At 43.7% G+C, this 27,038-nt stretch overlaps 1 protein-coding gene across 3 annotated transcripts in view; it reads right to left on the bottom strand.

The window, feature by feature from the left end:
* The window catches only part of MAML3 (mastermind like transcriptional coactivator 3), a 280,365-nt gene that overhangs the window by 242,986 nt on the left and 10,341 nt on the right, over positions 1-27,038 (bottom strand). For 2 of the 3 annotated variants that reach the window (XM_061343856.1, XM_061343858.1), the window contains exon 1: positions 10,524-12,090. In XM_061343856.1, coding sequence (XP_061199840.1) covers positions 10,524-10,952 — 429 coding nt within the window. In that variant the 5' untranslated portion in view covers positions 10,953-12,090. Of the gene's footprint in view, positions 1-10,523; positions 12,091-23,907; positions 24,029-27,038 lie in introns of those variants that run through there. The other variant, XM_061343857.1, reaches the window with a different exon arrangement.

The following is a 27,038-nucleotide window of genomic DNA, read 5'->3' as shown; positions in this document are numbered from 1 at the left end:
CTGTTATTCTACATGCAATTAAAATACCTGAGTAGCCTGAAAAAAGTGATTACCGTACTGCAAAGATCAAACAAAATAATGTTTCTTCTTGTTTTATCAGAGACATAAATACATTTATCAATTTTCAGAAGGAAATTTGGAAACAAAAGAAATACGAATACAAGCACTTTTTTCCCCCCTCAGGAAGGACAGCTGTCACCTACCTCACCCAAGTCCACACTGCTGCCGGCACAACATCTCCTCTGGACTAGACTGGGGTGAAAAAGTATTCTCCTCAGCCCTCTTTACATTTGGATCATCACCTCATCCTTACAAGTATCTGCATCAGTATTCCCAAAGACGCTTCCAATAACGTTCTGTCTGGTGCTCTATAAACTGCTTGGGTATTTCACTCCCAGATTAACTCCAGCAATGCACCACAGCTACTAGACTTCAAACTTAACTGGAAGCTGGCTGACCAGAGAGCTGGCAGAGAACAAGGGCAGAATCCCAGGGTGTAGGCAGAGCTTCCTCCACAGCCTGGCTGACGTGCTGTCTTCTGCCTCCTCTTTCTTCTGTTCCCTCTTCCTCAGCACCACGTTGTACAGTTCCACCTCCCATTAAAAAATAAACAGGTATTTTTCCCTAGACAGGTAATTTTCTCACTAGCTCAGTACTACAGATGAGCTCATCATACCAGCACCAGTACAGGACTACAGCATTGAAAGCAGGAGACCACCCCATTTAATGGCAGCAAACCGTTTTCTTGCTTCGGCTGACTCCTCTAATGAACCCTAAGGCAGTAACGTGAAGAAATCAGAAAGAGGTTAAGAAGCTGGGTTTTCCAGAGCCTGGAATGTTTTCAGTACCTGCATAATAAAGTTATTCTATTGTATGCAGTGTGCCAGGAGAACACAGATATTTCATTTGGATAAACTACTTAAAAGACAAGTAAACGTAATGTGTTTACACTGGCTTTAAGTAGCACACAATTTTACAGCAAAAAGAGAGTAACAGACAAGTTTGATGTTCCTGAGGAATCACTTTTTCAAGATATTTGGTATTTTGACACAAAACACCATGTTCCTTGTATTCAAATATCTATAGCAACTATAAAGAGAGATGGTCTGTGCCAAGTTCCCAGAATCCCTCTCTGGCTGTAACTAGACTGCCATACACTTCATCACAGTAATAGGTGAGGGAGAGGTGAAGTTTTTAATGACACTAGTAAAAAATCAATTTTGTTTTGCTATTCTACATTCACAAATCTCCATTATCCCTACCCACTGCTGGCATTCCCCATGACAAAAAATGTTACTGAGAAGGGCAGTAAACCCTAGTGTGAACATAAAAGGGTTTTTGTTTGTTTTGTTGTAAATTAAATGAAGGAGAGAAAATAAATGGCTTTTTTGTTCATTTGGTTTGCATGATGCGGAATATGTGTTAAAATGGGTCGGAAAAAAAGAAGCCCCAGTCAGCTCCCCTGGGTGAAAGAAAGTAAAGCCAAATTCTCTCAGGTGAATGTTCAAACCTGCAGCAATCCAGCCCTTAAATAATCTTTTGGTCTACAAAGTAGTTAGCACAAATTAGAAAGAGAGATAGCAATGCAACCTCAGCACAGCATCTCCACTGTGACTGGAATGAAAAGACTGCAAGCTCAGCCCAGAAATGTACTGTAAGAGAAGGACCTTCAGATTATTTTGAACCATTGCTTCATACCCACCCATGGACTATATGCCAGAATGCTTCAGCCAATTTGGAGCTCAAACAATGTGGCCACCGTTCAGTTACAGAATTCCACTATCTTCTGTATGAGGCCACTGAAGTCTTTAAAGCTACATTACCTGCCTCAATGACAATTAAACAGATGTATAGTTGAATGGAAACACCACTTGCCGAAAATACCATTACAAATCGGTTATTTAAGGTCAGTGGCAGTTTTCTCTGTGCCACTTCAGTTATGCACTGGAATGCAAATCAGAGAAATCAGAACAACAACCACCAGCCTCAGAGACAAAAATGAACAGCAGCAAAAATCACAGCTGAAACGTAACCACCTTTTTAGCAGTCTAAAGACAACTACTACCAGCTAAGGCAGTTGCATTTTGAAGTTACTTTCTCAAATACTACAGAATCTGTAATCATCAACAGAAAGTGGCTGGAAATGCTACAGTTTCTCTTTTGGCAAAGTGCTGGTCTATCCTCCTTGATGTAAGAAGACATCTTAAATGAATAAAACACTTCAATACTTTTCAGAACTCTTCCAGCATCTCATATGCCATAACCACCTCACTTCCTCCTTTAGATTGAGCACAGTGAAGAACTGCCAAAACCACACAGTGGGTTAAATGAGCTAAAGGAAAGAGAGTGAAAATATAGCAAATGGGTGCATATAAATTGTTCATAAACTTATCAGACTATCCACCCTCTTTCACTACCAAAAGTGATCACAAATACTTTGTCTTGTAGTGGTGTTTAAAACCCCCTTGTGTATGTACTGGTTTATATAAACACACATCCATAGGCATATTGGCTTCTTGTTGTGATAACATTGAGGGTCAGAGTAAGGTTAAGGACCAATTCTATGCTCTTTTCCTATGTACACAATATCCAAGGACTTTTTGAACACACCCCAGACTTTCACAAGCAGCATGAAGTGGGTGCAGAAAAGCAACACCTTCCCTGCAGCACTTAGCAGCTGTTAAAGCTGCTCCTCTGACTCTAAAAGCAGAGGAAGATGAAGTTGAATTGGTTTATTAAACCCAAAATGGTCCTGTATGGCACATAGTTAAAGCAATGTAGGGAGGAGCCTGAAGTGTGTAAGGAGGAGGAGAAGAGTCACAGCCCAACAGCCCCACCTTCAAACAGTTAAAATGCAGCCCCACCAAGCTTCAGTTGTTGAGAACCATATAGAACATTACAGAGTCCTATATGAAAACTTTACAGAAAGTGGCCTCAAAAAAAAAACGAACAAACAAACAAATATGAGAAAGAAAATCCTTGAGCCGTTAAGTGTTTCTGCTTATTAGCTTAGTTATTCTGAAAGTCATAGATTCAGACCTCTTTTCTGCTCCCTGTGTGCTGTGGTTGTGCAGAACCGGCACCAAGCAAACTGCAATAAATCATTTTTGGTACCAACAGCACTGCAGCCTTAGAAGTTACACAGAGCTACAGAAAATGCAAAGTTCCTGTGGGTGGACACACTTACCTCAGGTCGACTAAAGCTTAAAGTTTATCTCCTCCCCAATGTTAATGGATTGCGGTGGCAAATAAAATCAATATGAAAGAGGGAAGTCTTGAAAGAAGGCTGCTCAGCCCCTTCCTGTAAGCACTAAGTTTCAGCAGCTGCTCTCTTATTAACTACTGCAAGTTTAAAAAGACGTTTTCTCACAACCCCTATGAAACTGGGTTTCAAGTATTGAAAAAGTAAACAGGAGCAGTAGATGCTGACTTTGAGCTACAAGCATTGTGGAACTGAAGTGTGTGAGGGGGGGAAGCAAAAGAGTAGTCAGTTATATGATTTTGTGGTTCACCATCCTGTACAAACTAGGAAACTAAATACTTCAAAGTGCTAAGCCCCTGCAAATTCCCACTGAATGTACAAGTACATTGCTTATCTGAACAGCCTGTGAGATCCAGACTGGAAAACTGATTACAGGTTTGTAACTTCAGCCAGAGATTGTACCCCACGTTTCAATTCATAAAACAATGCACTCGAAGGATTCCAGTCTGCAGATCCTGGCTGTCAGACCTGTCCTTAAACCTCTGCTAATCCAAGCACATCAATATGAATTATACATATTGAAATAATATGCAAACAAATGTTATATACATGCAAGCGATTGAGTAAAAACAAACTCTGACTCCTTTGTTACTTACAGATTCCCCTGTTTCTGCAGTCAGGAACAGAACCATGTGCACAGATACCAGGTGCCCAGGTAAAATGTATGCTACCAGGTGAGCATGTTTTAACTATTAGTTCCCAGATGTTTATCCTGGGATAAGGGGGAAGTTTCACAAGAGGATTAAGGTGTTGTAAGACTATGCTGCCCAAGGGAGGGACAGACAAATGAATCATGGATCCAATGCAGGTGAAAACCAACCCAGAAGAGAAAAAGAAAGAAATGTGTCTGTCCTCGCCTGCTTGGTGAACTAAGGGCTAGTATTAGCAAAGGGAGGCAGCAAGAATATATGGACACTGACACGAGCAGGAAAGACAAGACTTCCTTAGTGGTGGCACCTCAGGTTCACACCAGCTTAAGCCACCTGTGAAGCCTTAAGCTTTAGGTCAAACTCCTGTAAATTAAGGTTAACCTAAATGCAACCATTTGTCTTAACACAATCACATGTTAATGGTTTTGGCTCTGTGCTAGCAGAATGAGTTTTGAACACATTCCTGCCAAAGTTGTTCCTCCTGAACTTGACAGTGCCTAAAACTTCACTGCAGGAATTTCAACACATGCTATTTGGTCAATCTGGAGCTCATTTTTCACTATGACTGGCTACCCCATGTCAAAATAGAATCACAGAACCATAGGATGGTTTGGGTTGGAAGGGACCTTAAGGCTCATCTAGTTCCAACCCCTTGCCACAGGCAGGGACAGCTTCCACTCGACCGGGTTGCTCCAAGCACTGTCCAGCCTGGCCTTGAACGCTGCCAGGGATGGGGCAGCCACAGCTTCTCTGGGCAACCTGTGCCAGTGCCTCACCACCCTCACAATAAAAACTTCTTCCTAATATCTAATCTAAATCTCCCCTCTCTTCAGTTTAAAACCATTCCTCCTTGTCCTGTTCCTACCTGCCCTTGTAAAAAACCCCTCTCCATCTTTCTTGTTGGCCCTTCAAGGCACTGAAAGCATTCTCTCCTCCAGGCTGAACAAGCTCAACTTGCCCTGCTCTGGCTACAGCTTATAATAACCACTGACTATGTTATAAAGGGACACACTTTCTATCAGAGCATATAAAGGTCATTAGAGGCTAGCAGCGCTTGAGGTGAAGAGTCTCTCCATTCCTTTCAGTTTGCTAAACTGAAACCTACTGTGCTGCAAAAAGACAAGCTGCAAAAAGAGGTCAACACAAAAACTCCTTGTCCTAAAGGACACTAATCACAGAGGAGCATCAAGTGTGAGCTGGTATGGAAAGAAGAAAAATGGGAGAGGCTGTGGAATAAGAGAGACACAGAGATACACCCTTATAGAAAGAGCAAAATAAAAGGGGTTACATGATGACTCCTTCTGTGATGCATATGAAAGAGAAGGAGCATTGCTGGCCTGGATTTAATTTTGGTATCATCCCAGTTTTGCATTTACTACAGATTTTGCCCCAGTGCGAGCAAGATCAGACAGCTTATTAACTGAAGAGATGCTTAATCCTACTTAGTCATCAGGCATGAGTAAGGGCTACAGTATTTGACCTCTTGTGGAAAAGAAACACCTGAAAAATCATCTCTCTGTCTCATCTTTGCAATGCTAGAGAAATAGGTATTTCCTACAGTGTAACTGATCAACTTCTGAGCACCTGCAACCTAAGTTAAACAGCCATATTGCACTACAAAGAACACAAGAAACGCATACAGGTTTATGAACATACACACATGTCCGTATTAAATACAACAGGTGTTAAACTTTAAAAATCTACTCAGAAGACTGCCAGCATTCTTCAGCATTCAATTCTGTTACCCCCATTATCTATGAAGCACTAAGACCAACTCAGATGTTACACTTCTCACTCCGGGTACCTTTTTCAACAACATAGGAGAGCCTGGGGGAGAAAGGTGGAACATCTGCCAACAAGGAAGAGATATAATCAGCTTTCGATACATCTGAAGGTGTTATTCTGTCACTACACAAAGCAGTGGAGGACTGGCCTGCACACTTCCCTTCCCTCAGGTAGAAGGACATAGTGATCGATACCTTCCATGAGGCAGTGCATTAGCCTGGAGTAGTTAAAAAGCAGTATTGGAAAATACTCTATTTGCCAGCCGTGTTTTCTGTAAGTTTAAACTCATTTGGAATTGGCATAGTATGCTTTGGCAGGGGAAGAAAAAAGATGACCTCATAGGTCATTTCACTTCTGTCACTAATTTCTGTGAACCAAATAACATTTTATGTTTATGGTGTTTAAATCTCAGTTTCCCAAGGACCGGTTTTAAGGTTAGAAATGGTCACTATGACAGTAGGTATCAAACCAATAAAGATGATAAATAAGAAAAGTCCCGAAGAACTTTTGAAACAGCAAAAAAGGAGCTCCAGCCCCCTTATACCTCACAATAACCGAGCAATATTTATTTGCTCAGACACAAATAAGTGTGCATTAGAAGGTCAGTATGGTAATTACAGGTGTAGTGTTTCATTGGACCAGAAAAAACAAACACACCAAAAAACAAAAACAAAACAACAAAAAATGAACAGTGGTGTCATGGATAAGAAGCAGAGGTGACATAACTTGCAATGTTTATTATATGTTTGCCTATTACATACTTAGCTATGTATTGTATTCTAAATATACATTAACTATTTTATATATAAAATGCATATGTGTATATACACACACACACTATCTATGAAACACACACAGCAGCATGGATGCAGAGCCAGAAGACTCTTACACTGAAAGGAGGAAACAAGAAAGCAGATTAGCTCACAAAGAATCAAAGAACTGACATAATGTGCTGATATTTCCTGCAAGCATCCCAAAGATGAGCAGCAAAGTTTTGGATGGGCTGCATATTTTCCTAATACTTCCTTTGAACACCAAGCTGCTCCAGCATTCTAAATAATCCAACATAAATGCACAGAAAACAAGTTTGACTTTTGCCAGGTTGAACTGGGGTTGGGGGAAAAGGCCCTCCCATATATTTATAAACAACATATTAACTTTTCTGCATGACAGTATGGGAGCAAACTAGTTCTGAAACCCACTGTTCTCCTCGAGTAGAACAGGTTGAAAGAGCTATAAATCCAGATATTCCAAACTTCAGCAAGTGAAAACTTGGTCTGTAACAAGACACGGATTCAGAGTAGATCAGCAATTCATGAAACACAGCCAAGCCTCTGCTCCTACACTGCTTCTTGAAAAAAAGGCTCTCATTGATGACTGCCTGTCAGTTGACATAGAGCCCTCAACAGTGGAAAGTGCATAATCCCTTTCATGAACTCAAGGAGCGAGGGTGTAAACTGTGGGGGTGGTGACAAGGAGCATGGCACAGACCAGAGAGCTTGTATTTCACCACATGAAGAAAATCAGAGCATGTGTCTTCAGATACTCATCTTCTAGAGACAGCTTTTACCCACCCTGCTGAATGGTACCTCAGCACTTGTGTCAGCACCGGCTGCTGGGAGGGTTTGCTGTCCTGAGCTAGTACACATCTCTCCTCCCTTCCCAGCATCTCTCAGTTTGGAGGAGGACGCACACACTGAGCATACTTCCCTTTGTTTTGCCCCGGTGAAAAAGAATTAGAAGCAGCATTTCTTGTGATCCACATTGTGTTTGTTGTCATTGAAGCCTGACTGCTTCATTCTCAAATTGTGCGGTTTCATAATCTGAGGGAAGAATTCAATAATGATTGTGTGTGAGGAGTAAAGCAGTAGCAGACCCAAATGATTGTTCCACTATAAACCTCTCAGCTGGAGTTTACCAGGAAATAAAGAGAGAAACCCCCAAAATGTAGTTTACTGCTTTCTCATGTCAAAAGAAAGTGTTAAATGAATTTGAACTGTTTTGGCAAATAAAAATCATGATGCATGTAAACATCAAAACTCACCAAGCTCCTATGATGGCTAGAAATGAAAAAGCTTCTCTTTTTGTACTCAAAAAGCATAAATGTCTTAAAGAAAATATTTTTCAGTTGCTTCAAAAGGAGCAATTTCTCAGGTTTTGAATATTACTTTCACGTACGCATGGATGCTCCCTAATGTTTTCAACATGAGACAAAAATCATAATTATCAGTCTATGAGTGAAACAAAGCAGATAATGTTTCTATTTTTTTTTTATTTTTTTTTGCGACACTTGTGTACACATTCTTTAAAAAAAAAAAAAAGTTGATGGAAACGGGTCAGGTTTTTAGGAAATATTAGAATGTCTCTTTTCAAGAGGAGAAGCATAGTGCACACTGAGTACATTTAAATAGCACTGAGACCGAAGCACACAAATTCAGTTACGGTGAATTTCACAGCACACACTACCCCTTAGGTTGGCTGCTCTTAACTCCCGGAGTGTCCCAACCTGAAACAAATTAATAATAGCAAGAGTTGCAAATGGATTTCCTCCTTTTGTTACTTTGTTTCCACAACTTTCACATTATAGCAGGGCAGTGTGTCTCCGTCCGGGATCTTCAAGGGAAGGTCAACAAATCACAGAATGGGTTGAAGGGAACTTAAAGCTCACCCAGCTCCAACGCCCTGCCATGGGCAGGGACACCTTCCACTAGACCAAGCTGCTCCAAGCCCTGTCCAACCTGACAGGGATGGGGCAGCCACAGCTTCTCTGGGCAACCTGTGCCAGTGCCTCATCACCCTCATAGTGAAGAGCTTTCTAATACCTAGATCTCCCCTCTTTCAGTTTAAAGGCATCCCCCCCTTGTCCTACCCCTACTCGCTCTTATAAAAAATGAGCTACTTCACTAAAAACCCTGGCCTTTAATGCTTTATGATAAGGTTTGGAAAGAAGGGGAAAGGAAAACCCACAGCTAGCAATGGCCCAAAGAGCTGTTCTGAAGACGGGTGCGTACACAGTGCACCACAACACTTCCCTGGAACCAAGTAATCCTGAGGTCTCCCGAGCCTCCAGCCCCTTTCCTGTATCTTGTGGAAAGGACATGGGATGTGGAAAGGGACCTGAAGACCGTTTGGCTCACGGAAGATAGTCCCTGCTCGTGGAGCTTGATTAGTTACTGAGCTAGGAGTAGATGTGAGCCAAGGCAAAGCGCTGCGGTGCGAGGGGCACCGCGGTAACTGTGCATTCAAAAGTCCTGCGGAGAGGCGGAGAAATATGGCCAGGAAAGCAACAAGATGTCAGTGAGGTTTCTCTGCTTCCTGTTTGCAAAGCGCGCACACACACACAGAGGCCCCCCCCCCCCCACGCTTTGTGCGGCTCCAGCTGCCGCTCCTACCCTCTCTCTCTCTCTCCCTCCCTCCCTCCTCTCGCCGCCGCCGCGGGCCCTGCCCGGCTCCCCGCCCGGAGGGAGGAGGCGGCCCGCCCCCCGCTCCCGGCCGTCCTCCCCGGGAGCGGTACCGGGGAATGCTCCCCGGCGGGGGGGGGGGCTGCGCTCAGCTTTTGTTTGCGGCCGGCTAAGGAACTCCCATCCCATCGCCCGGGGGCAGACAAAGCTCCCTGCAGGACGGTGAGGGGCTGAGGGAAGGGTGCCGGTGCCCGCGGGACTGAGCGGCGCCGTGCAGGGGAGGAGCCGACGGGCACCGAGCCGGCACCGCGGCCGGGGGAGGCCGGGCCCGGAGCTGCTTAAGATAAACACAGTGCTCCCTCCTTCCACGCATTGTGGGGGTGCGAGGGGAAGAGCCGCCGCCGAGACTGCAGCCTCCCCGCCGCTTTGTCACGGTGACACCCCCCACACCCCCCCTGGGGGGCCCGGCGGCAGCTGCCGCCCTGCAAGAACCCTCCCGCACAGCCGCGCAGCGGGCGGGCAGGAGGGAGGGACGTGCAGGGCTTGTAAACCACACACTGCTGTCGCACCTCCCCTCCCTCCTCCCCACCGCCCATTGTGCGCCCTGCAGAAGGCGAAAACCCGGCTGCCCCGTGCCCACCCCCTCCAGCACCCGGCATCCGCAGCACGGCCCCGCACGGCCCGGGGCGGGAGGACACGCCAGGACACACACGCACGCTTTTCTCCTGATAGCCCCAGCCAAGCCGCCGCGACCTACTCTAACCACGGCTCTAGAGGAGAGCGGGACCCGGCTCCCCCCGCACCTCCTCTGATTATGCATCCTCGGTGCAGCCTGGGAGTGGGAAACTCCACTTCCTACTTGCCGCTACGCTCCAGCCGGCTCAGCCCCCGCCCCCTTCCCCCCCTCCACTCCTCGCCCAGAGCCTTAAAACCCACGGAAACTTTAGGAAGCGATTCAGCTGGGGCTGCCGCTCGCGTGGGGCAGCCCAGCCGAGAGAACTACCCAACTTTTCTCATCCTCCTGCCGGCACCCCGGCCTGAGAAGCCGACTTCCACCTCCCTCCGCCGAGGGATTTAGAGGGGGGTTAGCCACCACAACCCGCCCGCCCCCCGCGCGGAAAGCCGTCGTGAACCACACACACAACCCGTCCGTGGGCTCTCGACAGCCTGCGGCGCGCACCCGGCGCCGCTCCTTCCCCTTCCCCAGGGGCAGCTCTTCCCTTCCGAGAGAGACGGGGGGGAGAAAGTTTGTCCGCTCCCCCTGCCCCTGCCGTGAGAAGTTGCGGAGCAGCCCGAGCCCACCGCTCACACAGCGCGGCCGCCGCTGAAGTTGAGCCGAGCACCGGTTCCCCCCTACGGGAAACCGGGGTCCACCTACAGTTCACCGCAGAGCCGACAGCCGCCCCCCAGGCCGCATCCCCTTACCATGATCAGAGTGTGGTTCCTCTGCTCCGCTGTGGCTGGCTCGGCATCTTGCTGCTGTTTGCTCTGCTGCTGCTGCTTGCTGCCGCCGGTGCCGGTTTTCTTGGCTCTCTGCTCCAGGGTCCGCTGGTAGAGACTCACGGTGTCCCTGCGCTCCAGCTCCAGCTGCTCCGCCTGGGCTTGCTGGTACCTGCTCTCGCAGTTGACATGGTGCCGCCGGCAGCCCTCGATGCGCTGCCTCAGCCGCTCCACCACCGTGCTGTGCTTGGGGACGCCGCCGTTCGCGTTATTGTTACTGGGAGCAGCGGCAGGAGGGCCGTGGGGAGCGCTGCTGACCCCGACACCGGCCCCGCCGAGGCTGCTGTTCAGGTTATTGTTGATGCAGATACTGCTGCCATTCGCGGCGGCAACGGGGGCTGCAAAATCCCCCATCCTGTTCCCCGGGCACACTATTTTGGAAGAAGTTTTTCCCCTACCCTTGGCACACACACAGTCTCCTCCGGGGTCCTGATGGGATACTTTTGAGAGAACTGGGGGGGAGGGGGCACCAGCATGTATCAGGGAAACAGCGATCCCAAGCAAATGTTTCTCTTTCCCCCCAGCCAATCCCTCTCGAGAAGCTCCAAAACATTAAAAAGAAAAGGGGGGGGGGGGGAAGGAGGAGGGAAATAAAGAGAGAAGGTGCTAAAAGGTTATCACCAGCAACACAACCAACGAACACACACACACACACAAAAAGCAGCACAACAAACTAAGCAGCAGCAATTCGGGTAGCAAACTCCAGGAGATATCAGAGCAGCTCCTTTCCTCCTTTTTCCTTTTTATAATCCATTATTTCCAAATAGATTCCGGGAGATTTCCGGAGGTTTCGCCCAAAGCCTTCTCTCCCCATGGATAAAGAGCAACACGCGCGCCCCTCCGCCGGCACACACACACAGAACCACATCCACAGCCGCTCACACGCGTGTTCGCGCACACGCATCCAGGCACAGGCACACACGGACACACTCACTCGCACTCCCTGGCAGCAAGAGACAGGACGAGCCGCTTTCTTATTGTATTTTTCCTTCTAGAGAAAAGTTTGGGTGTTTATGCCGCACCGTGTTCGCAAAGTACTTTGGCTGCTGAGTTGCATTTCAACAGGAACCTAAAGAGCAAATCCTCGGGCTGGGGGAAGTAAACACATGGACAATCCGGACCGAGCTGGAAGGAAAGGAAAAACAACAAAAAAAAAAAGAAAGAAACAAAAAAAAAAAGTAGAGCTGTGAAGTCTCTGCAAACCACCGAGCTGATAGAGCCTAACGCTTTGCTCTGCTCTGCTTGCTGCTGCTCCTCCTGCCACCATCACAATGATCAAATGCTCTCCCCCTCCACCTCCTCCTCCTCCATGCCAGCGGAGTGATATCAGGACAGGAGCGCTCAGTAAACACCGCAGCAGCACCACCAGCAGCAGCAGCAGCAGCGGCAGCTCCTCCAGGCCGGGAGGCAGACCCGGGGACAAGGTGCAAAACCCGGCACGGACGTCGCCCAGCAGGAGCGGACATGGCGCTTCCTCCACAGCGCCCCACGCTCCGCTCACGCCCGGCGCCTGCGGGCTCGGCTCGGCTCGGCTCGGCTCGGCTCGGCTCGGCTCGACACGGCTCGACACGGCTCGACAGGGCTCGGGCCACCACCTGCCGCCCCCGGGGCTCCCCAGGCCGGGCGGGGCGAGCGGCAGCCTCAGAGGCCAGCAGCCGGGGCGAGCACGGCGGCGGAGTCTCGGCGCTGCAGCTGGGAGCGGCGGAGACCGGGCGGGAAGAAGGTTAAAGGGGGGTGGGGGGGCAGCGCTTCGGGTGAGCGAGCCCAGTGCCTCTGTACCGGAGGGTGCGGAGCACCCCCGGAGCCCAGCGTGCGCCATGTCTCCCTGCCAGTGTCAACTGTTGCATAACGCGGGAGCGGAGCGGGCAGCCCGGTGCCGCGCGGAGACCGGGCTGAACTTCCTATTTTAAACAGCGGCAGAAACATGACACGTTGGGCAGGAACGTTGTTCCGAGAGAGCGAGCTAGCGGGCTGCCGGCGGCTGCCTCCGTGCAGAGCTCGGGTGATTCATGGATCAGGAACAGCATCCCGGGAAGCGAGTGCTCAACCATTTGGCAAACAAAGCTACTGCTCGCACAGTTTTAATTGATGGGGATTTTCTAACTAGCACCATGAGATGCGCACTTTCAGTTCTTTATTTTCTTCTTTTTCTGTTAAGCATACCTCTGTGACCCAGAATCATCTCTGAGAGACACCCTTGTTCTATAACATGCAGCTGGAAATCTAGAAAATTGGGAACTCATACATTAGTCATGAGATCCGATTTAAACCATCATTTCTGCCACTGCAGATTAGCATAGGATACTATTTCTAAGCTACTCTCTGTAGTAAAGAGCTGTCTTTTGTTTAAGTGCTCAGCAGTATGAAGTTTGAGGTTAATTTCATCCCTATTGCAACTATTCTTGACTATGTTGAGATGGAAATAAAAGTGGACAAATAAAATTAGTAGCTAGTACCTTCCCTGTGCTGGGACTAAGGAGCATATTTCCCCCCCTTTCCTTAAAACTTTACTATCAGTTTGAGAACTGAAGTGCAACTACTTATGGTTGTTAGTGACCACCCATTATTACTTTATCACAAAATGAACAGGGCAGAACTATAGCTAAAAAGCAGCCTCAGAGCAAGGGGAAACAGCAAATCCTGCATCATCTCGTGGTCTCTCTCAATCTGGAGCCAGGGAATGTGCTATAAGCTCTTCTGTAACTCTCCGTCTGACTCCACGAGACAGTGATGTTTTTTATTTGGTTGTAGGAACATCTAGGAAAAGACTGAATGTAAGAACTGAAGGGGAGAGGGTAAGGTGTGTGTGTGGGGGGGGGATGATTCCTCATATGGTGGGGGTTTTTATTGTTTGAGTTTTAGTTGGAATGGAAAGTGTCATCAGGCCAGACATGGGCAAAGCTCTGAACTAAGTATAACTTCAAAGTCGCTTTGAGTTCCCCCACTAGAAACATTTTTTTATACCCACAGAGCCAGAAACACAGGTAAAAGCACTGGAGTTTTGCAGACTGTGCTCTGGTGTGCTTGACAGAAGTTGTCTTCCTACAACTGGGATAAATGCCATTTTTCAACCTACACGGAGTCACACAAACATAACTTCCAGTGTATCACTTTGGCAGCAAACCCAGTATTAAATTTTAAGTGCATGCTGGATTGCTACAGAATTATTCCAGCCTATTAAAAATGTAGGGATTTTTCATTTCCAAGCCACATTGCTCAGTTGTGCCAGGCTGCCCAGCCCAGGGGGGATGATCTCAGTAACAAAGTGCTGAAGTAACTGCTGCTTACAGTTAAAAGTTTTGCAAACAGATCAATCACCAGTTTTGTTAATAAAACATCTGGATGCATACTAAAAATGTTTATTCTGATCAAAAGATTCTTTTCTTTTTTTTTAATTGGCTGAGGTTAAAACAAAGCAAATACATATCTATCCATTTCCCCACTCATTTTAGCAGCAACAGTAGTTATACTTGTATCACTTTATAGCAGAACCTTTTATAAGATAAGCCCTATCCCCTGTATCAAAACTCGATCAGTAGAATCAGCATTTCATTAAGAAGTCAGTCGTGCTGTGTTATTTACAGCTGTCATCTTAAGAGCTAACTAAGAATTTTTGTCTGACAGGAGGGGTTTCTTTTGAAGCCAAGTATCGAATGGCAATTGTGAAATAACATCATGAAGACAAGATTCACAGTTCATTTTGGAATCAGTTTTATTTTAAGGAGACTTACTCAAACAATTACCAGCCTCTGGAAAACTAAGGCCAAAATGAGCTATTTAGGGAACTAGTTAAATTCAGTTTTTGTGAAGAACAACACTTGTGCTAAGCCACTGAATCTGAGTAAGTAAAAATGAGGGGAATCCCCTCAGATTGTAGACTGGGTGTTGCAAAAATAGAGAGATCTCAGTGTTGTTCTGATTATTGTCATTAAAACAAATGTTGTTCAAAAACTTGGCCAAGCAACTCTGTTCTGTAATCAGCCACAAGCACAAACTCACTCGTGATAGATGCATGCACTTAACCATGGACTTATGCACACTCACCTCTTACATAGTAATTCACTTTGCATGCACAAATGTGCATATTTGCTCTTTATCCCCCCTGCACATCAGCTTTGTAAAACTCTCTTCACAACTGGAATGTCCTAAGAACCAAACATTTCAGAATTCAGAGTGATGTGATATGAACTTGCTGATGCCAGCGGTTGAACACCAATGCCTGCCACTATCAGCTGACAGGACACTAATTACTACTTGCAGGAGATGATTGCTTGGTAAAGGATCTATTCAGTGAGTTAGGATTGTGAAAAATTACAAAGTAAAGGCCTGTTCTGTGAAAAGATATGCAGGATGAAAATACAGCATACGTTCTCAAGATGATTATCATGACAGAGATCTGTCTAATTAGGAAGAATCTATTTTAATGCTAAGATATGAAAGAGCCCAGCTGGGAGAGGAATTTAGAGGAAGACACAGAAACATGACTGTGAAGCTGACAGCAAGTGCAGCCTAAGCATGTTCCAATGACAGCTTCTAAAAAAATATTTCATCTCAGCATTAATCAATAGTGGTTTCAGAACAAGCACAGCCTTACAGATCCTCTAGCAAGTCATATTAGTGGGAGGAGCTCCATAAATAATATAGAAAATAGGCCTTTGCACAGCAATACACAGAAACCACTCTCATTTTGTCAGCAGAGATAGGGGTTATTCCATATGTAGGCAACATTCCAAATATCACCATGAGGATAAATATGAATCCTACTCTATTAGAAATCATATTCCAGGTCCTGGTGCTGCCAGGCAGGTTGGAAACTGCAGTCATTGTGACAGCAGTTTCAAACCATTTTGGGCAACAGATTAACCTTCAGAGTAGCCACCTGGGTAGAAACCTGTCTGAAAGTTCCTCCTATAATTAAATGGTTTGTCTAAATTGATGGATGACATAGTGACATAGGCATCTGCTGGAAGGCAAACCTAGAGTCAACCACGCAGTGTGTTTGCTGGATATCACTTTGAAAACCAGCTAACAGATACTTTTTTGGGTCTGCAAGAAGCAGCTTTCTCATGCAGCAAAAGTTATACAACAAAAGGGTTTTGGAAGATTGTTGCTGAAGGTTCTCTTAGATGCAGTGCTGAGCAAATCAGACCTACCTCAGTTACTACCACAAGCTGTTTAAGCACATGCTGCCTAATATAGCCATAATCAAAAAAGAATACAGTAATAATGTCATTTGGAGAGTAGTCAAAGCAAAGCCATGTAGTTTAGGCTTGACTGAAAACAAAAAAACTCCACAACGTCCGTGAATGTATATGTGAAATCCAGCTACAGCATGGCAAAAATTCTCTTGACAGCTGGGTGGACATGAGCTGTGGCTGTCAGAACCTCCAGCGCTGCAGGAATTCTTCAAGGGATGAGCTGAGTCTGGAGCTAAAGAAGTTGCTCTAAATAGTTGAGGAAAAAGTTGTCAAGGCTGCAGAGGAACAGAAGAACAAAATGATAAAGGGAGGAAGTGGAAACAACAGAGAAAATCAGAAAGATAATTAAAATGGAAAAGTCAGGGCTTTAAGGCACTGCAGAAATCATCACTACGTGTAAATACAAAAAAACCCACATCACCTCTTAAAACTACACACTTCCTAGCTTATGCATTTCAAGTTGCAGGACATGGGGGATCTAAGTCAGGATTTGTACAAGATCTTCCCAGTTGTGAACAGCATTGAAAGCTCCAGTTCAGCAAGGTGGGACTGGCACAGGGACCAAACTACACACACACCTAAGTACTCTGCTGAATCAGGGCTGGACTAAAATGGGGAAGGAATGCAGAATATGTACTCCTCCTCTCCTGTGCTGATTACAGAACATAAAAAAAAGGAGTGAGTGAATGCATAAATCGGCATTGTTACCCACGCACTATCCTGCTGGATTAACGTTACTGAAATACATCCTGGTTTAGGAAGCAGAATTCAGATAATTAATCCCCATAGACCACAGTATGTCTTTCTGTTATTTTAAAAACCTGTTTCTGGAGCTAAGAGCTGTAGGATATACCCATGGAGAGAGCTAGCAGAAAGCTTGAAGGAGGGGAAAGTAAAATTGACACTCAGGCACAGGCTCTGTCTAAGCCCTCATCTGTCACACTGAGCTCAAGAGAATAACCGGGTTGTAATGGAGGAGGCAGGGGAATGGTGGGGAGAGAATACAAAGGAAGGAAATCAAGAAAAATCCCGGGGAGATGCTTCTGGGGGTTCCTTGCAGCTTGCGCTAGAAGTACACATGAAGGAACTTTAAACTTCACTGCTTCTCAGTAAAGACTGTCCTACTTCCATTTAGCTTGAATTAACAGGTCAACAAACAATCCCTCATCAATAAAAGCAAATGCCAACCTTTGGTGATGAGGAAGCAGCTTGAGGATGTTTTTTTCCTCTCCAAGACAATTGGTGTTTTGATATCAGCCACTTATAATAATTTCAGAGTGAATGCTGAATTTTCTGCAGCAAAAGAAAGACTGAACCCGTTGAAAACTATCGTTCATCCTCCTTCATACAGGAGACTGATGATTGTTCTGCAGCCCTGGGCATAATTCATCAAGTTTAATATTCAAACAAGAGTATTTTTATAAGGTCTTAAATTACAGGGAAACAGAAATAAAGGATCATTTTCCACAATGGTAATTTTTTGTAAGATACATATATGTTCAGACTTCAAGATAGAGAAATGTAGTATTTTCCTCCCCATGCCTATAAATGTGCTGACACACACCATTGTTTCATTGAAATTGCTAGTTTATAATAAACAAATATACAAGCATATCAGCTACAGTTACAAACCTGTGTTAAAAGTACATCACTGAAGTTGAAGTCTTGCAGTCAAGGAGTTTAAAACCGCCAAAATCAAAGCACTGTGCAGTCTTTACTCAGCTTCCTTGCGCAATCCACAGTATGATGGAAGTCTTCAAATACACCCTTACACACTATTTTTCCACAGGATGTTTGCTTCATTCTGTACACAGAATTGTCAGTGCTCACCAGTGAGCAGCTATTTAATACATTTTTCCCTTGTTGTTCTACATATCACCTCATGTCTATTTACTAATTCAATCCCTGTTCACAGACGCTCATTTTCTCAGAATAGCCACTACTACAGTTTCTGAATGTTTCACATGTACCAATAATCTAATTTTCATGACTCATTGCAAGCAAAGGGACAGTGCTCTTACTTACATTAGACTGGAAGCTGAAACAAAGAAATTTAGCTTAAAAGGTGTTGTTAAAATGCCCCATTTGAGCTGATTTTCTGAAAGACTTAAACAAGTTAGAGTACACTGTGTTGTACAAGAGCAGCCCACTCAACTTCAGTTGAATCTGTAGGTACCTGGAAAATGAGGAACGCAATTAGTGATCTTCTGCAAGAAGCAGAGTTTACACAAACTGACTGGCACCCCTTAAGGCAGCTTAAACATTTCATCTTAAACACATATAGTTCAGTAAATTCCAGGCAACACCAGAAATGAGACCTTAAAAGAAAGAAAGAAAATATTGCATGCTGGTCTTCAGTAATACTTTAAAAGAAATCTTTTTGTCCTGCTTTTTCTGTAGAAATACCTTTCAAGTAGCCTTTGCTGAAGCAAAGTCCAAACATGCTGGGTTTAGAAAGTACTGCTCAGGGAATGTTTACCTGAAGCCAGAAAATGCTAAAGAGATAAGACACTAAAATAACATGAAAATCCCTAAGAAGATACAGAAAAGATCTCTGTTCCTGCTTGGTCACATTTACCAAAGTACAAACCCCAGTAGCTACTAGCTATGTTAAAAACCAAGCCTGCATGCAGGCTACTTCCAGAGTCACTAAAGTTACTAGACAACATTCATCACAAATCTAGGATGCCTCTATCATAGCTCTGGCTTGCTGTTAACTAATGGTTTACAGTAAACAAGAGCTGATTAGATTCCAGTTAGATGGGGGGGGGGGTGGGATCCTTCTCATAGTATGAATAGTGGACTTTAAATAGATTACTTATGGAGGCTGTTGAGTCTTCACCACTGAAAGCTCTAGGAACTGGTTAGACAAATTTGTTAGTAAGGACACAAATACAATTTATTTTGCCAGGGAACAGGGTAATGGATTATTAGGTGACTTCTTAAGGTTCCTTCTGGTCCTAACTTTTCATAATGTTACAATTATTTAGGAAGCTTGAGAGTTATAAATGTATTTAAGCTGTTGATAACTTCATTTAATTAATTCTGACTTATGTGTACAGTGAGAAGGTTACTTATGAACTTGTGCACTGGTTCAGACCAGATCTGGCATGGAGCTCCATCTCGCACAGTAACCATGGGAGTGGATGCTCAGGAAAAACAAGAACAGGCTAAGCACATACTGCCTCCCATCTCCAAACATATCATCAAGTTAGGTTGGGTGATTTATCTAGTTAGCAAACTCTACAGCACCTCTTCCATGTTTTTTTTTCCCCAGTCTCTCCTTGCATCTCTATATACCCCTTGATGTATTTGAGGAGTACCACCAGAGGTCCATATAGGTTGAATGAAGAACTGGTTCCTCTGGTTTGTTCTGAATGAACCTCTCACTAAATTCTTCCAATATCCCTCATGCCTGTATTAAAAGAGACATTGAAAAGCCAATCCCACTCTGCTCCTCTCCAGACCTCTCAGTTATGTAGACCTCTTTGTACATTCCCCCTATGTCATATTTTTTTTCCAAATGAAAGTTCTTGGCTATTCAACAGATGGAGTTCTTGCCTGTTGTGCCGGAAGGCACAGAATACCTTTCTTCTTCAAATGTAGGACTGCACAATTATCTACACTGGATTGCACCTCTTGTTTTATTGTACAGTCATTCTTTCAGCAAGTACGCAGTCTCCCTTGTCCCTACTACCTTGCATAACCTCAAATAATCAGCAAAGCTTTGTCCCCCCACTGGTCACCTCCCTTCTTCAAGTTGTTTAAGACCATATTGAATGGTGCAGACCCGAACACAGTCACCATTTCACTAGTGATCTCCCTCCTGTGCAAGAGCTGACCATTTACTTCCATCCAACAATGGTCTATCCTCTGTTCATCTCTTTTAAATCATATTCTCATCCATTCCAGCTCCTTCCTCCTTATGCCAGTGACATTCTTATGTGCTTGTTTTTCCTAACCTGCTTTGACAAAAAGTTCTGTCAAAAGTCTTCTGGAAACCCAAGTTGGCTCTATCAGTCAGATGATCTTCATCTATGTATGACTGACCCCTTCAAAGAACTCTGAGAGCTTGTTAACTCTCACTGATTAGGTAATATTTATTCAGGTAGATGCCATTTCTCTCTCTTATTACAATATCTACTCATTCACCTGGAACAGATGTAAAATTTTAGTTTGCTGGATGCCCTTGAAGCCTTTCTTAATGACTGACATCACATTTGACACCTTCTGATTTTCATGTACTGAGGAATACAGAAGAGACAGGTTACATGCTGCTATTAGTAGATATTTCATCCCTGAGTTCTTTTAGAATTCCTGAGTGAATCCTTCAGATCCTGGAAATTCATCTGCATTCATCTGCCTTCCGTACCATTACCTCTTCCAGATACTTCAATTTCAGAGACATTCTCTGCTGAGTTCCCTGAAAGCCCCAGAGGGCTCTGGAAGGACAGTTTACCTGCTTTCTTCTGTATGGGTTTGTATAACAAGGTTTTGGTAGCAGGCAGCTACTGAGGTGGCTTCTGTGAGAAGCTGTTAAAAGCTTCCCCCATGTCAGATAGAGCTAACGCCAGCTGGCTCCAAAACAGACTCACTGCTGGCCAAGGCTGAGCCCATCAGTGACAGGGGTAGTGATTCTGGGATAACAGAGTTAAGAAGGGGGGAAAATATCCAACCTGTGCAATTGCAGCTGGAGACAGGAGTGAAAACAAGTGAGCAAAACAGCCCTGAAGACACCAAGGTCAGTGAAGAAGGGGGAAGAGGTACTCTAGGCTCCAGAGCAAAGATTCCTCTGCAGCCTGTGGTGCAGCCCATGGTGAGACAGGCTGTGCCCCTGCAGCACATGGAGGTCCACGGTGGAGCAGGTGCCCACCTGCAGTCCATGGAGGACCATAGGGTGGACTAGCACTGGAGAAGTTTGTGGAGGGCTGTCTCCCGTGGGGGGAGACCTGATGCTGGAGCAGGGGAAGAGTGTGAGGATTCCTCTCCTGAGGAGGAGTGTGATCAGAGACAAGTGTGATGAACTGACCACAACCCCCATTCCCTGTCCCCCTGTGCTGCTGGGGGGGGAGAGGTAGAGAATTTAGGAGCAGTTAAGTCTGGAAAGAAGGGAGGGGTGAGGGAAAGGTGTTTTTAAGATTTGGGGTTTATTTCTCAGTACCTTACTCTGATTTGATCGGCAATAAATCAAACTAATTTCCTCAGGTTGAGTCTCTTTTGCCTGTAATGATAATTGCTGAGTGATCTCTCCGTGTCCTCTTCTCAACCCACGAGCCTTTCATTGTATTATCTCTCTCCTGTCCCCCTGAGGAAGGGAATGACAGAGGGACTTCGGTGAGCACCTGGCATCCAGGCAGGGTCAACCCACCAGAGAGACGGGAAAAAAAAAACCCACAAAAGATAGGCCATTTTCAAATCCTGACCCAAATTACTTCTTTTTGCCAGTACCTGGAGGAGGAGCCTCCCTTCTCACCTTCTTTCTATCCTTTATAAGCTCTCTTCTAGTGTGGTTTTGGTGGGCAACTGGCATCTACCCAGGGTCAACCCAGCACATCTTCTACAGTGAACAAGGATGCACTCTCCAGTGACTTTGTTCTCCCAGAGACTTCATTTTATACCATATTCAGACTCAATGACAATGTTTTTTCCTCTCTTGATGAACTGGAAGAAGGATATTGAACTGTTTTTGGTTCTCTTAACTAGTCAGGTCTCAGACTCACCTTTGGTCTGCCTAATTGTGGTTTTCAGAGTATGCATGTTAGTGTTTCTGTTTGTTTGGTGGTTTAACCTGCATTGGTCTTTAGCTTTTAGAAAGACTTTCTTCTTCTTAACAGCCTTTCTCTGCTGTTTGGCCATGACTGCTTCTTTTTACTTTCTCAGGCATGTCCAGGAAATCACATGCATTGGCCTTGTGCTTCCTGTTTGGTGTCCTTCTGTAGTCTTCTTGCCCCTTTATGGCTTGGGTACCAGTCTTTGTTTATTCTTGGTAAACTTTGAAATGAACACAACAGTGGTGGCCAGTTTGGTCTCTATTGCTCCCCAAAGGTATTGAATCCAATAATGTTATGCCATTCTTAAAGAGAAGTCTCAATGTTCAGCAAGATATAAATGCATATATAGATACATATGCATATGTATGTGTGTATGTATATACATGTATTCATTATATATAATTGTGCAAATTGCTATATAGGGCAGCTGTGGATGTTAAACCTAGGGCAGCAACTGTGAAATGACTTCTGGTTCTTTTGGATATAACCAGACATTCATTTAGATCTGATCTCATTTCTGAGATTGCCTGAAATATATGCTGATAATAATTAGCATTTAGTGCATGTAGCACTCAAACCTTCTAAGCGTCATTATTCCTCCTTGCAGAGCAATTATGAGCCACAGAACAGTGAAGTGACAAAAGACAGTATCTATAATTCTTCATTTCACTCTGCTGCCTATATTGCCATCTTTTTTTTACTAGGAACAACTAACTTTGCAAACTAGAAGGCATTGCTTTCAAATCATGCTGTTATAGTTGATTTTATGTGTTGAACTTGCCCAGATGAGGTGTTTATATCCTTATTTTCAGACCCTCTTCAGTCTGCATATAACAAATATTTGTGTTGTAACAATGTAACACAGCATGACTTTCATGCAAATTGGTATTTTAAGGTAACTTGTTAGCTTCTGAAGCTTGTTTTGTATTTCACAGCTCAAGGCATTTCAATTGAATAAGGTGATACAAACACATAGCCCATGCTGTTGGGGCTCTGAGCTCATGGATTGATTCATGTGGTACACATTCTAGAGAAATCTAGCACTACAGATCAAGAATACTAATGCAGCACCTTTGCATAAATACACATCTATAAAAAATACCCCATAAAATAGGAAATAAATATGAGCATTTTTAACTTTTTCATGGTCTAGCACCAAAACCTGTGTATCGAATTGGGGGGGGGGCAATTCTTGTCCTGTGAGATGTAGTCAGTTTCCACATCACCTTTCTGATTCTCATGTCTTCTATTAATGTGTGTTACTCATCCAGAACTCAGTAAAAAAAGTCTTAATTTTGCATGTCTCGTTCGCAGGGAGATAACTTGTCAGCACAATAATTTTCATATTGGTCTATACTGATCTAGTATAGATCACCCAATATTTTCCACCTTTTTATTCCAGCAACTTGCACATTGGTACTTTAAGTTCTAGGTCAGTACATCGACACCACAGTTTCATTTTTGGTGATAGAGCTACTTGCTTCACTAGCCAGCAAACTTGTCTTGTCAAAACCTGCAAATTATAGAACATGGGAAGGTAGTAAGAACCTTTTCATTGCATGTTCAGTGGGTTTTTTTGAATCTACATTTCCTTTCTGGAAAAGGAGCCACATGCTGCCTCAGTTAGTATGTCACCAGAAGCTTGATGCCTTTTTCTCTGAATTGCCCACTATCAGTCATTGTTAATTACCAGTTAAAGCGGGGTCACACACTTCCATACAGAAGGAAAAGCTGAGTTGTACACTACCCAGTGGGTAATATTTATCAGTCCTTCCAGCACTCTCCCACACTGAATGTAGTTTTATTTAGTAATGCTCTGATGCTAAGTCAAGCTCTGTGTCACTTATCATCTCAACCTGGGATACACGGAAGTTACTCCCTTTAAACCCATCTTACCAGCTTTGTCTGAGATGTAGCTCTGCACATTGACTTACTTACTTGTACATGACTTCTCAATTTAATGTTATAGCAGTGACACCAAAAAGCCCAAAACTGGTTACATGGTTTCCCCATTTTTCTGTCTTGTGACTCAGAAAGAGGCCTGTCATCTCCCCCACATTGCCTGGTACAGTAACTTGATTGGAATTTCATTTCCAAGGCACAGTAACAATAGAGGTTTGGTTCTCTACCAATATTTAAAATTCCTTTACAGTCGTTGCTAATTTACTGATTCTTAGCTCTGCTGAATCAGCATCACTGAAAGCAACGTCTTCCCTTAATCACTGACAGAAAGCAGGGCCTCTGCAAGGGCAGAGTCAACAAAGAACAGGACTGGGACAGACTGACAGTAGCTGTATCTAGCCCTATACTATCGTTTTAAAATTAACTAAAATCCCTAACCTTTCACTTCTGGAGCAGGAGGTTCAATTCTTTGTTTAGCCATGCATGAAAATGAGTTCAGCAATCTTGGTTTAGCCTCAACAGAATCATTCATATAATTTGTCATGATTGGCAGATTTTGCTCTGGAGAAAGAGTGAATATGAATTAGGAAATAAAAGCGAGGTTTCTTCGGGTTGAAAAATCAAACATTAACAAATCTGAATGTCAGAATCACAGAGAGCAAATTCAAATCTGAAAGGCTGGACCTTCGTGCAACCCCCACATGGACGGAATAGAATAGAAGGCAGGATCTACTGTAATCTAGCAGACATCATGGTATCAATGGAGCAGTCCCTGAAACAGTACTGTGAATGAGCTGGCTGCAAACCAATGGACTGTTTCTGAAGCCTACTTCTCAAATGCACAGTGTCTTCCTATCCACAGGAGGTGCTCTCAGCACAGCAGGGAGATTTGTGTCTCAAACATGCCTGACATTTTGTGAGAGCCAGTGGCCCTGCTTCACCTGTCACCATGAATTCCAGGGTGCTGCTCAATCAAAAAGTGAACAGCCTGTTTCTAGAGGGTAAGGAAGACTGCAAGTTCCTCTTTTCCATGAAGGAGCACTTCCTGAACAGCAACAAACTACAAATGAAAAACTATAAATACACAAGAAAGGGAAAAATTAGAGAATGAGAAAATGGGAGAGAGAGAGAAGTGAAGACTGGCAACTCCTCATTTGTCATAATCTTCTTCTCGCTTGCTTTGGGTGACTAACTCTTAGGTCCAGACTGAGCCTCCTGTATGAAATGAACCCAGGTGACAATGGATACTCTTTTGACTCAGGGTGTACATACAACTGCTCTGTGATATTCTCCTTATGTATAATTTCTTTTTTTCTTTGACAAAAACTAAACTTTGCATAGTTAAAAAGCTTTGAAAGTAATCATATAGAAATGCACTGTCATCTCAAAGTTTTAAACGGAACTGAAAAAAGACAGTATCTCCTGTGACCCAAATCAAGACACAAGCCTAATGCAGATGGTTTAATACTACATATTTTCAAGAATGAATGATGTCCTTATATGTGCTTACACAGCATCAGCCTCAAAAGTGCATATATGGATTGTGACCGGAGCCCTGTGCATTACTGTAGTACAAATACTGTAAAACTCACCTACACCTTTAACTCATTGCTCAGTCTAAAAAAGAGAGCCAAGGTGAACAAAGAGATAGAGAAACACAAGAGGCTGTTTGGTTTAAAATAACTACTAGCTGCAACTCTTTCTGTAAGATTTAGCTAGTTTACTTTAATAAAAACAGTAATACCATGTGTACAACAGACATTAACAAAGGGGATGTCCAAAGCACCCATCGCCACTGAAGCTCTTCAGATTATACTTAGGTCTCCACAGTCATCACCTTAGGTGGGGAACCCTGCAAATAAATCTGTAGCAAATCTAACCATCTTTGTTACTCAGCTAGGAAATGGCTTCTGTTTCTACTCAAAACCTTGCATGAAATCCTGTCAGATTCACAGCAGTAATTCAACCTGTTGTAGACTAATTTGAATGTACAAGGACTTTCTACCTTGCACAGTGATAGTCAATATTTAAATCTCAAAGACATTCTGAACTGTGATTTGTCATAGAAAATTTTTCAGTTCTAGGAATTTGTTAATTATTCTTTTCCATCCTCTTGGATATGTCTTCTGCATCCAAGACTATAGAGTTAGGCTGGTGTTAGTGTGCTTTTTCCTCTCTGGGTTCTCTGACAATGTGCTCTGCTTTTGGGAAGAGTCAGTGCCACTGCTACCAGGAGTGAAATGCCCTGTCATACTCCTAGGTTGTATCATCAAGACAGTCTTCTAGTCCGCCTCTAATTTTCTCAATACTACTTCAAGAACTATCATTTAACAACAAAAATTAACCAAAGCAAAAGAATAAATGAAAGCAAAATCTAATTTAACCGTCCTTTGCCTAAATCCACCAGGCACATCAGATCCCAATCCACCATAGTCTTATTAAAACATGAATGGCTGAAAGGTGCTGTAGGAATTATAAAAAGAAAACAGATTGTCTCAGAGGCTGATGCCAAATAACTCATTGCCTGAGTTATCACTCTTCAATCAAAAAGTCTATGAAGGAACTACATAAGTCATTTAGACAGCAATCACCATGGAGTTATGCTGGCCTCTCATGTCAGTGATGAAACAGCCAAATTCCCTGACAGTGGTGAGTTATTCCTTTTATCACTGGCAGAGCTGCCAAAAGAATCATCAAGGCTACAGGCATGGAAAGCATAAGGCCTTCCCAAATTCAAGTGATAAAGATACAATGTGTTTTATTACTTTAATCTTTACAATTTAAGTTTTGGGAAAAAAAAAAAAACCCAAACCTGCAACAATGTCAACCATAGTTAGGTAACAATATGATTAACTTAACTTAAACTGAGCCTTTAATTACTGTAAGGAAGCTTTCTTCCAGGTCATGATCTCTGGGATCCTGTTCCCACCTCCCTCCGCCCTCAATCTCTCTCCTAACTAAACACGTATCTTTCAGCCCTGACAAAGCCAGCATAAAATATTGGGTGTTTTATTACAAATTGTAATTCTGTCACTTTGGACAGAGATTTTCTTTCTCTAGTTATAGTAATGACTTAGTCTAGGAAGTTGGTCATTTTTGGTTGCACTTTAACATTGCTCTAGAGGTCACATACTGTAAGAAAGAGTGTAAGTGTTTAGAAATATTTCTCTGCCTGGCCTGATTGCCTTTAAAAATCACAGAGAAAGTAAAAATATATCCATTTTCTTGCATAGTTTTAAATACTTGTTTTAAAATCCTAGTGTGTACTAAAGCAAAGCAAGTTTTGTGGGCCTGATTTCAATTTGAGCAGAATTTCAGTTAATAATGTTGCACGCATAAACCCTCTTTTAACAGTCCATAATATTAAACTGAAGACAGAACTGCTAAAGAACTTCGTTATTTTTTCTGCCTATTAAATCAGCATTACAGACTTTCAGCAGATGTCTTTAATAGACGTTGTTATTAAAAAAAAAGTATTACATAAAATAAATTCAGACCGTTTCTTCAGCATTACTTATTCTCACCATTAAGAGCAGGATTTCTCCTGTATCTTCAAATTATTACTTTTA

Source organism: Neopsephotus bourkii, unplaced genomic scaffold (assembly GCF_033783945.1).
Source record: "Neopsephotus bourkii isolate Nb327-2 ecotype Australia unplaced genomic scaffold, CSIRO-AGI_Nbou_v1 NB_1827, whole genome shotgun sequence".
NCBI lineage: Eukaryota > Metazoa > Chordata > Aves > Psittaciformes > Psittacidae > Neopsephotus > Neopsephotus bourkii.
This window is presented reverse-complemented; position numbering and strand designations above follow the sequence as displayed.